Source organism: Rhinopithecus roxellana, chromosome 12, assembly GCF_007565055.1.
Source record: "Rhinopithecus roxellana isolate Shanxi Qingling chromosome 12, ASM756505v1, whole genome shotgun sequence".
In the NCBI taxonomy this organism is placed as follows: domain Eukaryota; kingdom Metazoa; phylum Chordata; class Mammalia; order Primates; family Cercopithecidae; genus Rhinopithecus; species Rhinopithecus roxellana.
The window spans coordinates 29,199,827-29,212,924 of record NC_044560.1 but is presented as its reverse complement, the minus strand read 5'-3'; the positions used below and the strand labels follow the sequence as shown (position 1 = coordinate 29,212,924).

The following is a 13,098-nucleotide window of genomic DNA, read 5'->3' as shown; positions in this document are numbered from 1 at the left end:
CGCTAACTACTTCCTAATTCAGAATGCTTTTGTTTTCCATTGTGGGAGCTTATGTGGATAAATGTCTCTTTCCTTATCACAGGTTAGATTGAAATACTCACTGGAACCTTCCAGCTTTGTTACCTTGTCTCAACTGATTGTAAAATTCTTTGAAGGTTTCTATGTTTTGATCATTTGCATAAATTACATTTTCCCCTCAGACAGAATGTTTTTGCTTTGACAAACGTTTGCTAGTTTAGAGGCCTGCTGTTTAACCAGTTATTTATTAACTATTTCAGACATTTTTAGACATGAAAATGAAGTAGATATGCTGAAAAGTAGTCTTAATCATAGATTGTTACTCTTTCAGCAAAGTAGTATCATATAATTTGGAAGCCATTTAATAAGTTGGAACTTGATTATGAATTATTTAAAAACTCAGTGTATTTCTTAGTATTCCCTGAAACATAGATTTGATACCAAATTATTATACACATTAGTTCTAGTTTATTTATAAATGTAACCCAACCCATAATAAGTATGTATTTTTCAATATTATATTTCCTGTGGAATTGGCAGCTTATTTATTTTATTTTTTCCCATGGAGCTGTGTCTTGTGGCAGTTTATTTTAATTATGATTCGACATTCTATTTGAAACCAGAAATTGCTTAGTGAATTAAAATCAGTGGCCTGAAGAGTCTTAAAAAGCTGGATGTAGCAGTGTTGGGAATTTAGTTGGTAGATCATTTCAATCAGTGGCTTCAAAACTTTTTGAGACTTTTCACATAACCCTTCAACTTTCACGTATTTATTTACCTCTAAATTATTTACATAGTTGCACCTTACTAGTATATTAGATACATTTTAAAGCATCCAATAAAGAATTTTTATAGAGGATGAGATTAAAAGAAAAAATGAGAAGTTGTTCCTTATTTTCTTTGTGGACCTCAGTCCACATACTCCCTTGGAGGCCAGAGGCTGCTATAGTTCAGATTACAGAGAGGAAAATGCATCCCTTTCTCTGACTGGTGAAATGTAAAATTGAGGATTTAGATGGGAAAACGTGGATTGTTTTCCGTCAGCTATCACTCATGCTGAAATCTAGGTAGAGGAGCGTATGTTCTGAAGGGTGGAGGCAGCAGGAGGTGGCATAGCTGATGGGTGAAGCCATGCAGCACCCTTTCCCTTGGGATGGGCTGTTCTTTCAGTTAATTGTCAGCTCAGCTGACAAAAGCTCCTACGAGGGAACTGAATTTACGGGTTGACTCATTTCTCTGTAAAGGACCTTGACTTTTTTCTTGTTTTATTTTTTGGCTTTGGAAAAAAAAAAGGAATATTAAGTGTGACAGCAGAAGACTTATGCTGCGAATAGTTAATTCTGCAGAATGTTATGTGGCTGTGATAACCTGCCCCTTTTTTTAAAAACTGACTTGGATAATGGGAGGAATAAAACAATCAGTGCTGTTATTAAAGCACGTCTTTGATCTAGCTGAGTATTGACATTTTCTTACATTCTTCAACCTGCAATCCTTCATGTTGACAAGAAAACTTGAAGGAAACGTAGTTCAGTGGACTTGTTTCTCATTGGGGCTTTGTGGTCCTATGTAATGCTAAATCATATTTAGTCAAAATTGCCTGTGAAATCCCTTGACTTGCTCATAAAGTAAAGTTTAGTCAGACTGCCCTTATTAAGAGCCCGTTTTCCTTCCAGAGCTGGAGTAGATTTCTGTGTTTTGGTTGAGGACCACATGAAGTAGTCGGCTTGTATTTAGAAGCTGTGTTGTACAAAAACTCTATTTCTTAGATCCCACTTAAGGGGCTCACACTGGAAGAGGCGTGTGGGAATGCGCACAGTTGAGAGCACAGTAGTTTTGTGTTTTCCATCTCACTCCCTGTACAGCATATGTTCACAAAGTAAGACTGGTGGCTGGAGTTGCTTGTATGAAATGTCAACTGTCATCTTTCTCTGTTTTCCATGTTCTTGCATGCTTGCTGTCTCTCTCTGCTGGATGTGTACAGTTGAATTTCTGGGTATAATGTGACTCCTCTATATTGATAAGGAATTTCTTTACTCAGACCTGGGTTTAAATATTTGTGGTTGTTTGAGGAAACCTTTTATACTGTGTGTGTTGTGAGTGAGAGTGTGCTCATTCCATCCTTTTTTTGTTTTTGAGATGGAGTCTCGCTCATTCACCAGGCTGGAGTGCAGTGGTGTGATCTTGGCTCACTGCAGCCTCCGCCTCCCGGGTTCAAGCAATTCTCCTGCCTCAGCCTCCCAAGTAGCTGGGACTACAGGTGCACGCCACCATGCCCAGCTAATTTTTGTGTTTTTAGTAGAGATAGGGTTTTACCACGTTGGCCAGGATGGTCTCCATCTCTTGACCTCAGGATCCGCCCACCTCGGCCTCCCAGAGTGCTGGGATTACAGGTGAGAGCCACCGCGCCTGGCCCCATCCTACCATTTATTGAGCACCTGTTCTTTACTAGTGACTGGGTACTTTATATAATTATTTGTAAGCCTTAGTATTGTAAGGTGGATAACATTTCCTTTTAGAGATGAGGGAGTGTAGGTAGAAAGTAGTTATTTTAGGTGGGGCGCTGTGGCTCAAGCCTGTAATCCCAGCATGTTGGGAGGCCGAGACGGGCGGATCACGAGGTCAGGAGATCGAGACCATCCTGGCTAACACGGTGAAACCCTGTCTCTACTAAAAAATACAAAAAACTAGCCGGACGAGGTGGTGGGCGCCTATAGTCCCAGCTACTCGGGAGGCTGAGGCAGGAGAATGGCGTAAACCTGGGAGGCGGCGCTTGCAGTGAGCTGAGATCTGGCCACTGCACTCCAGCCTGGACGACAGAGCAAGACTCCGTCTCAAAAAAAAAAAAAAAAAAAAAGTAGTTATTTTTTGGTCAAGAGGGCATACTGGATAGAGCCTGTCTTGGAGCTTAATTTCTTCTATTGTTGCTTGTTAATTCTTAGGAACTTTCATTCTATAGTTTACTGTCAAGGCTTTTAATCAAAGGCCTGCAAACCTAAACTACAGCAAGTCTATTCTATAATGTAGTTTTTTTTTTTTTTTTGGGACAGAATCTCACTCTGTTGCCCAGGCTGGAGTGCAGTGGTGTGATCTCGGCTCCCTGCAACCTCTACCCCTTAGGTTCAAGTGATTCTTGTGCCTTAGCCTCCTGAGTGGCTGGAATTACAGGCATGTGCCACCACACCTGGCTAATTTTTGTATTTTGTAATTTTGTAGAGATGGGGTTTCGCCATGTTGGCCGGGCTGATCTTGAACTCCGGACCTCAGGTGATCTACCCGCTTCAGCTTCCCGAAGTGCTGGGATTACAGGTGTGAGCCACCGCACCTGGCCTGTAATGTAGTTTTGAATTAAGAAGAGTTAATATAGGCTTAGTATTGTGGGGTTCATATACAAATGTTTAGTGAAGCTGAAAGTCACTAAAAGGAAGACTCTAAGAAGGTAAGAGAGATCTTTGGACCTACTTAAGCTACTTTTAACCTTTTCTAACCCGTTGGAATACCTAAAATCCTCTCCCTTCTTGGATGTTATTTGCAATTGCAGAGTAAATTAAATGTTATATCTAAAACCAAATCCATTTTAGATTATGCTCTTTCAGCCACAAACACTGTTCCTCAGGTTGTAAAGATGACACAGGGAGTGAAGGCGATGATGGCTGCACTAATTATGGAAGCTAGCATGCAGTGAACATCTTTTGTATGCTAGGCACTAGTAAGTCCTTTACAGGAATCATCACATTTAATCTTTCAATTAATCCTATGAGATAGATGATTTGTCCTCATCTTATAGATGAGGAAACCGAAGCCATGGGTATGTTAACTAATGTACCCAGAGTCAGAACCAGGAAGTGGGGGACGGTGGAGTTCAGCCCCTGCAGCCTGACTTTTAGAGTCCCATAATCCCTCGTTTTGTCCCACAGAGCAATATGAAGTTGACTTTTCCAAGATCTTGTAGCTATTTAGTGACTTCTGATCCTTTCGTTTTATAGAATTGTTTGGCTTCTTCATCTGATTTTAAAATGTTGTAACAAACTTAATATATTTTTGCATTGTGACTTTTTAAAAAGTGGCAGACACTCATTTCTTAGGAAAGTAGTTTTGATTCCTTTTTTTAAAAAAACTTTTATCCTATGTGTATTTTGATAGTTTTGATTCTTAATGACTGAAAAAACTGTATTAAAAACAGAAATTTTGTACCTGTGTATAACTTGAGCATTAGGCCTGACTTTTATATTCAGGGCCGGGGAGAAAGAATGTATTAAACACAGAGCACATTCATTAAAGAACCAACTCTTGTTTCATAATCAGTTTGGTGTTCACATCTTCATCAGGTGAACTGCTATAAGGTTTCTGCATTTTAAGTTAGTGTTTTTAAGGCCTAGAGCCAGAAATAATTATGCTAACGCAACTGTCTGAATTCACAAATGACTATTTCATAATTACGTATATTAGTACTCCATATATGTTGTCCAGACTGAAAATTCTTTTGTTTAGTCATTAATTAGCTGTTTGACTTAAAATATAACTACTGCATTCCCTAGTCTCTGGATCTAGATTTTACTTGGCATTCTTCCAAAACCAAACTAATGCAGCACCATGAACCTTTTATAATGAAAATGTTCTCCCTAAATATGTTCAGATCACTTTTATGTGTTACTATTTTTGAACTAATGTTCTTTTTTTGTTTTTCCTGTAATACACAGTTTCTCTAGAGTAAGCAAACAAAATAGAGTTCTAGTTTGTACTGATCCTTAAAGAAAGTTTCATCAGATGTTTTTATTTGGTGGTAGCTTTAGAGTGTCATATTAAATGCATTTTTTAATGGTAAATTGTCTATGTAGAGAGCAGTATAGGTTGATACATTCTAAGCCACATCGAAGAGTCTGCAGGAGAAAAAACAAAACTTGAATAATAATTGTAATGCTTTTTATAGGAGGAAACTAACTTTAAAAATCGTGAGTACTTTTCCCTGCAACTTTTTATATTTAGGTAAGAGAAATGGACTTTAAGGATGTAAGAATTATTAAGTAATATTTTATTTCAACTATTTTTAACATCAAGCCACCTGACCTTTTTTTTTTTTTTTTTGAGACAGAGTCTCACTGTCATCCAGGCTGGAGTGCAGTGACACAATCTTGACTCAACCTCCACCTCCTGGGCTCAAGCAATCCTCCCACGTCAGCCGCTTGAGTAGCTGGGACTATAGGTGCTCACCACCATGGACCTGGCTAATTTTTTGTAGAGACAGGATTTCACCATGTTGCCAAGACTGAGCTCAAGCAATCTGCCTGCCTTGGTCCTTCAAAGGCTGGGATTACAGGCGTGAGCCACTGTGCCTGGCTACCTTACCTTTTAAAAAATTTGTTTAATCATTTTTTTGGTGTTGGTACATAATCTTGAGTGTTTTTTGTGTTTCTGATTTTTTTTCCTTTGTGTAACTTAGTAAGTGTTAGGTTTAGGGCTGTAATTTTTCAGTGATTGGTTTTTCTAATGTATTTATATGTTATCTCTTTGAAATATAGACACACATTTTTGGGGGATCATTTAGGACCCTTCAGACTTCCTAAACGTGAGCTAAGCTGAAAAGCACCAGTACTCTAATCATAAAGGCAGGTAAGATATTTCAGTTTTGATGACTTGGAAAGTCAGTTAACCTTTAGGTACAGCTTGGTTTTATTTAGCTTTTGGCAGGGCTAGTGGTTTGAATGGTCCCAGATTATTTTGTTCCAGGCAGGGCTTTTCTGATTAAATTGCAAAAATGAAAATGCAGATATAAACAACACAGAGAGCCAAGTTTTAAGAGTGACATTATTTAATTTTTGAACACAGTATATGGTACGAAGTTTCAAATTAAATGTGATACTTGTATAGCAGTTGGGTTAAATATAGTTCCTCTGTTTGCTTTGCTAGTATGAAGTGAGGTACATGATACTGAAATCCAGGTATGCACAAGTCTGGGGATCAGACAGCCTGTGTCAAATGTGCAGTGCCTCAGCAGCAGCAGCAACAATCCTTGGGATATATTGAAAAGCTAGGGCGGAATGTCCTCCCACATAGGTGAGGGGAGACAGGTGAAGGCAGGTTTGACACTGAGGAATAGTAAGAGAAGTAAATTGCACCCTCAGAGTACAGCAATATTTATAATATTTGAATAAAATGTTAAAGAACATTTTCTTCTAAGGAAGAAATTCCTGTGGGTCTTCCTCAGTTTCAATCTAAACTAGTTTTATTATACTATTACTTCACTATGTGGCACTTACCTGGCCATAGTCAGTGTTCAATAAATATTTGTTGGTTGAATTAATTACGTAAAAACACAAAAAACTCAGTATAAAATTAATTATTGGAGTTCTTATGCAAATATAAAACTCAGATATATGCATTACATAAAAAGAAATTACAAAACTAATGAAGTTTTATATTAACAGGGTTAGTTAAATGCAATAGATGATGTTTTGCCAAAACTAAATTGTCTCTTGCAACATGAGTATCATACTGACTGTTCTCAAGTAGGTTCTTTTGAATTTGGCATGTGGTACTATCTTGTGTCCTGCAATTATTTTGCACTGAGAAACTGTTTTTTACACAGCAAGCATTTGTATAAGTCTGTCATTAGGCCTTGGTACAAATACATCATTTAGTTTTAAATTCACTTCTGGTTTTTCTCATTAGCCCAAGAAAAATTTAAATGACACTACTGGGTACTAGGGAAAATGTAACCCCAAATCACAAACTTGAGTAATGAATTTGTGCGTTAGAACATACTTGATTTAGGTGTTACTTTTTCAGATTATACATTAAATTAAGATGCAAAGTTAAAAATTTTTTATGGACTTACAGCCCCCTGATAATACTTCCTCAGAGCCTCAACTGAGAAGCACTACTCTCTTGGAAAGGGTGCAAGAGCTAGTGTCAGAAGCAGATTCGAGTCTTGGCTCTGCCGCTACTCAGCTGAGTGTAGGGTAAGGCACTTAACCTACTTGGCCTCTCTTGGATCTTAGGTGATGGCGCTTGGTGACCTTTGAAGATTTGTCTTTGAAGATTATTGTTGATTTTGAAGGTTTTCTTTGGGAGTGTTGGACTTTCCAGGGAGGCTTCGGTCCAGCTTCGGAGTTTATTTGATTCATTTTTTTTTTTTTTCTGTTAGTCATCTTTTTACTTACTTTTAAGTTGTACATTTCAGTAGTTGTTTGTTTTTTATTTTTTAGTTTTAATTTAATTTAATTTTATTTTTAAAACCAGAACATTTGCTGCATGACGAATTGTTGAAAGTCTTAAGCTGATCGAGATGCTCCAACAGCTGTGCTCTTAGGTTTAGGGTTGTTCCCTCATGGAATCCATGCCTGAATCTGTGGTGTACAATTTTTAGGTGCCTCGTTTGGCTGGTCCTGGTGGCATTTCGTCTTTTAGCCTTGGCACTCCAGTTATACATCCTCCTGTGCTTGGCGGGGTAGCCACATTTGCCACAGGTCAACTTCTGAAGGTGGTCGGCCTTCACGCCACAGCGGTGGCACAACGTGTGTATTCTATTGCAACACTTTCCAAACGGTCATCTCGCTTCTGCGGCTGAGACCAGAGAGACCTTTTTTATTTTTTTTGAGACAGAGTCTTGCTCTTTTGCCCTGGCTGGAGTGTAGTGGCACAATCATAACTCACCGCAGCCTCGACCTTCCGGGCTCAAGCTATGCCCCCACCTCAGCTTCCTGAGTAGCTGGGTCTATAGGCGTGTGCCATGCCCAGCTAATTTATACATTGTTTTTGGAGACAGAGTCTCGCTCGCCATGTTGCCCAGGCTGGTCTTGAACTCCCGGACTTAAGCAATCTTCCTGCCTCAGCCTCCCAAAGTGCTGGGATTATGGGTGGGAGCTCCTGCCCAAGCTCGGCCAATTCAGGAGTTTTTAATATATCTACAAAGTTGTGTAGCCATTGCCACTACCTAAGTTCAGAACATTTTTTATCACCCCTGCAGCCTTCTGGACTGAGTGGAGTCAGCATGCTCAGGGGTTGGCAGCATCTTTTCAGGGGGCTTGAGGTTCTTCTTTGGTATCTTTTCCAAGTTTCTATACCTGTCTAGTACTGAAGCTGGAATTTGGGAGATTGACCTTTTGTCCAAGTCGTAACTTAATATGCTATTTCCTGAAACTGCTTTTAAGAAATGTTAAGGTGCAAATGAGGATCCATTTTGGGCCCACATTTTTCTAAGCTGGAGTGGAGTTTTTAGTTGCACTTGAGACTCTATACTGTGCAGATAGTTTATTGATGGAGTTGCCTGAGGATAAAAATAACCCAACTCTTTTCAGTAGTGGGTGGGAGACTTTGGGTGATGGTGATTTCTGTAAAGGAGAAGCTGAGCCTGGTTGGAAGGAAAAAGGAAGAATATATGGAGAGGTTGGCATTCTTTAGCTGAGTGGATTCAGGCTTGAGCTGGAGTCAGAATCACCTGGGACGCTTGTTCAAACACAGATTGCTGGGCCCCATCCCCAGAGTTTCTGCTCTAGTAGGTCCTGGATGGGGCCTGAGAATGTGCATTTCTAACAAGTGCCCAGGTGAAAGCCCACTTAGAGGAAGAATCTCAGCCTCCTGGAAGTGTGTTCTAATTAACTTTACTGGACTGTAGGCTCAGCTTTGCTATCCCCATACCACTCATGCATGTTTTGGTGTGCTTTGACTACATAGGTTATAGTTGAGCTTTCTGTAGCTTTTTTCTCATGTCTTTAGTAAGCACCTAAAAGTTGTGGAATGCATAGGTTTTATTTTTGGCATTTATCTGAAGTATCTGTTCATGTCTTGACATATAGGAAGCTCTTTTAAAGTTTGGGTGGCAGTGGAGGACATATAAGCATATTCTAATTTTTCAATGTTTTTTGAAAAGGTAGCATGAACAATATTCCCCCCACTCCTTCTTCTTCGTATCCATTTGGCTCAAGTAGCTGAAAACAACAGAACCCTAAAGCTGAGTGTCACAATCTACCTGCCTACCTGCCTGTCTACCTACCTACCTGCCTACCCAGCTACCTGCCTACCCACCTTCAAGTCTTTTCAAATACTGCCTACCACAGGTTTCTGATGATAAATTCTGTGATCTTGGTAATTATGAAGTTCTTTTGAAGGTTTTAAAAGAAGTTCCTAAAAAATAACCTAAGTTTTATAGTATTAGTGCTTTTAGAAAGCTGGAAAAGCAAATGAAGAAACAACAAAAAGAAATCCATTCTAGATGGATGAGAAACCACAGATGGGTTGGGGTGAATGCGATGAAATAGAAATGTGTGTTTGGGAGAGTGTTTTCTCTGTAAGGAAGAATATTACGGGCAGGCTATGTGGCTTTCACGAGGTCTTCTCACAAGCTTCTGTGGAAGTGTTCACTGGTTTGGCGAAGCGGGTGGACTTGAAAAAATTGTAAAATGGCGAGAACCTGGAATTTACATTTGGGGAGAAAGGAAACTGGGAGGCCCTTCAGCTCTGGAGAATTGGACAAGGTGAAGCAGTGTCCACGTGTGTGTGTACATGTGTGTGCATGTGCGCGTGCGTGCATGCATGTGCACGCATCCAGGTGGGGCGTCGGCGGTAGCACTGAGGTGGATTCTGAGTCAAGCTTCATTTGGCCCTGAGTTCTTTTTATTGTGACTCAAAAGGAGTTCATGGGCGAAGTAAAGGCTCCCATGTGCAAGAAACAAGGAAGCAGAAAAGTCACTTGACCTAGGCTAGAAAGGGCAGCCACCCTAGTCTATAGTCAGAAGAGAAGCAGCTTTTCAGAGGGGCTGAGACAGGTGATGCTGGTCCCAGGCCAACCCTCTTGAAGAAGGAGAACAACATTCCGAAATTCTGTGTGTAGCTCATACCCTGAAGGAGTTGCCTTTTGAGATCACTGTGTGTAGCCCTGTAGGAAGAGTCAGAAGGTCAAGGACAAGGCTCTGAGTTTCCCACCCTCCTAGTGCTTTGTGTTGGGGGGTGGAGGCTGTCCAGGGAAGCTGGCCAAGGGGAGGCTCCCCCGGGGAAGATGGGGATCTTTTTTAGGAGATGCTGGAAAGGGATACTCTTTCAGAGACAAGGGGAAAACACTTGCGTATATTTACTTCTTTAAAAGTTAAGAAAGTTAAAAGAATGGGAAAATGCCATCTGCTTCCCATTTCTGCGAAAGGGTACATTAAAATAGCTTGAAATTAAGCAGAATCTATAAAATTAACGTCTGAGTATAGTCATTTCCCATTTTTCCTGGCACATCTTTCAGCTGTGTAGCAACAGATCTGCATTCCTGGTGTCAGAAGACAGTTGTTAATGTGCTAGTTAAAATTTTATTTTATTTTTGTACTGTTGAGCAAAATTTAGACTTAACTCTTTTATTTAAGAAGCATTTTTGTTAAATGCTTTAATTATTATTAATCAAAATTTTTTGTATTTAAGCAATTTTCAACAATCTATTCCTCAAGCAATTCAGAGAACCTGCTGTGTGGTGATTATGTATTTTTTATTTCATAAATGAGGGTAGTGAGGCATAAGTGTTCTGGAATCAGCATTTGTCATCATCTAATATACTGTGCAAATTACATCTTTTCACTGTGTATTGTCTGGCTGCCACTGCTAGACTCTGAAGTTCCAGGTGGACAGGGATCTTATGCCAGGTGGACATGGCATGCATGTATGTATGGCAGGCACTGTTCTAAGTATATACAGTAGTCCCTGGCGTGTCCAGGGACTGTTCATTGAATGAATGAATAAAGACTTCTATCAACAAATATCATTTAGTCTGGTGCTCAAGTGGGTTGCCAATACCCTGTTCCTGAATTAAACAGTCTGGCTTGGTGATAGTCACTGATAGCACCAAGCAGATACGTGGGAGCTACCCCAGAAAAGCTTCTGATGCAGAGGAGAGGACCAAATTGGCGCTCCCTGCATGCGAACGAATTCCCACAACTATGGAAGGAAGGACTGTGGCAGACATGCTTGATTCTTCATCTCAGACTCGTCAGTCAGGGAAGTCACTCCTGTCTAAGGAATGAGTGAGGGTGAGGCAGGAAGCCAGCATGTCCCCTGTGAAGGAGCTGTTTCCAAGTAGAAGCATGAAGCCCAGGAAAGGCAATTTATACAGCACGTCACCAATAGGGAGATGGCCAAACCACTCCGAACTCTACCATCTGAAGTCAACAGTTTCCAATTATGTATCTTCAGATTTTTTTCTTTCAGATATGTGTATATACAGATATTTCTCTGTGCCAGTATGGGCGTTTTTTCTAAATGTATTAACCCAGAATAGTTTTACTGTACACGTAGTTTTATAACCTGGCTTTTCTCTTAATATGTTGTATATATATTAGGCCTTTTTTGACAGTGATCCACAGCATCATGTTTGTTTGTTTCTTGATTGACTGAGACAGATTCTTTCTCTGTCACCCAGGCTGGAGTGCGGCGATTATAGTTCACTGCAACTTCAAATTCCTGGGCCCAAGAGATCCTCCTGCCTCAACCTCCTGAATGGCTTAGGACTACAGGCATGGGACACCATGCCTGAGAACGTTTTCTATTTTTTGTAGAGACAGGATCTTGCTGTCTTGCCCAGGCTGGTCTTGAATTCCTGGTCTCAAATGATCCTCCTTCCTCAGCCTCCCAAAGTGCTGGGATTACAGGTGTGAGCCACTGTGCTCGGCCACCATTGTGTTTATTGACTTTATTAATATTCCATTTAATTTTGGCTGGGTACGGTGGGTCACACCTGTAATCCCAGCACTTTGGGAGGCCGAGGCCGGAGGATCACAAGGTCAGGAGATCGAGACCATCCTGGCTAACACGGTGAAACCCTGTCTCTACTAAAAATACTATAAATTAGCCGAGCATGGTGGCATGCGCCTGTAATCCCAGTTACTCGGGAGGCTGAGGCAGGAGAATCACTTGCACCCAGGAGGCAGAGGTTGCAGTGAACCAGGATCGCGCCACTGCACTCCAGCCTGGGCAACAGAGTGAGACTCCATCTCAAAAACAAACAAACAAAAAAACCAAAAAAAATTCCATTTAATTTAATGCCATCATTTATGCATTCAGCAATATTTTTGAGGGCCTACTATGTGCCAGGCACTAGTTGGAGTTGCTGAGGGTATTAAGATGAGGTTCCAGTTCTCATGGAACTTATAGTTTAGAGGGAAAACAATACAAAAGTAAATAAGTAGGTGAGAATTTCAGAGAGTGCTAAGAACAAAGTAGAGCAGGGTGCTGAGGTGTGAGCACATTAGTAGATTTTGTAGGAAAAGACTTCCTTAGAAACTTACATTTGAGCTGAGAACTGAATGATAAAGGAAGGCCAGCTGCTTAAGGATCTGGGGGAGGAATATTCTAGGCAAAGGTAATAGCCTGTGCCAAGGTCCTGAGGCAGGAATGTGCTTGCTTTGAGGAAATGTGAAAAAAACATGGAGCAGTGTAGGGATCTGGCAGATGAGCTGGGTGAGGTAGATAGGGGCTAGATCTTGTTGTGCCAAGTAGACATAAAGAGTTGAGATTTTGGGTCAGGAGCAGTGGCTCACGCCCGTAATCCCAGTACTTTGGGAGGCTGAGGTGGACAGATCACCTGAGGTCAGGAGTTCAAGACCAGCCTGATCAACATGGTGAAACCCCCATCTCTACTAAAAATGCAAAATTAGCTGGATGTAGTGGCACATGCCTGTAATCCCAACTACTCAGAGACTGAGGCAGGAGAATTACTTGAACCTGGGAGGCGGAGGTTGCAGTGAGCCAAGATTGCACCACTGCACTCCAGCCTGGGCAACAAGAGCGAAGCTCCGTCTCTAAATTAAAAAAAATACAACAACAAAAAACAGTTGAGATTTTGTTTTAAAGACAACACGAGGTTATTGGAGGATGAGCTGTTAGGCAGCGAGCAACATAATATGGTGCTTTATGTTCAAAGGCTTTCTTTGGGTACTGTGTGGCAGGCAGTCAGGGGAAGCAGAGAGACCAGTTAAGAGTCTGTTGCAGTAACTGATGATCTTGGTGAGAAATGATGGTGGGGTGGAGGGAGTGAGAAGTGGATGTATTTCAGAGGTAGAGCTGTCAGAATTCATGGGATTGGATGTGGGGGTAAAGGAAAGGATAAATTTTGTG

The 13,098-nt window shown here is 40.8% G+C and overlaps 1 protein-coding gene and 1 pseudogene across 15 annotated transcripts in view; one reads left to right on the top strand and one right to left on the bottom strand.

Annotated features, from left to right (window-relative positions):
• Positions 1 to 13,098, top strand: part of CAMTA1 (calmodulin binding transcription activator 1) — a 974,629-nt gene that overhangs the window by 40,338 nt on the left and 921,193 nt on the right. For 4 of the 15 annotated variants that reach the window (XR_004060436.1, XR_004060437.1, XR_004060438.1 and 1 more), the window contains exon 4: positions 5,535 to 5,625. The exons of the other annotated variants lie outside the window; for them this stretch is intronic. Coding sequence is in view for 1 of the 4 variants with exons in the window: in XM_030942621.1 (XP_030798481.1) it covers positions 5,535 to 5,579 (45 nt within the window). In the remaining 3 variants the exon portion in view is untranslated. The remainder of the gene's footprint in view (positions 1 to 5,534; positions 5,626 to 13,098) is intronic. 15 annotated transcript variants of the gene reach the window in all.
• LOC115892359 lies at positions 7,287 to 7,561 on the bottom strand (annotated as a pseudogene).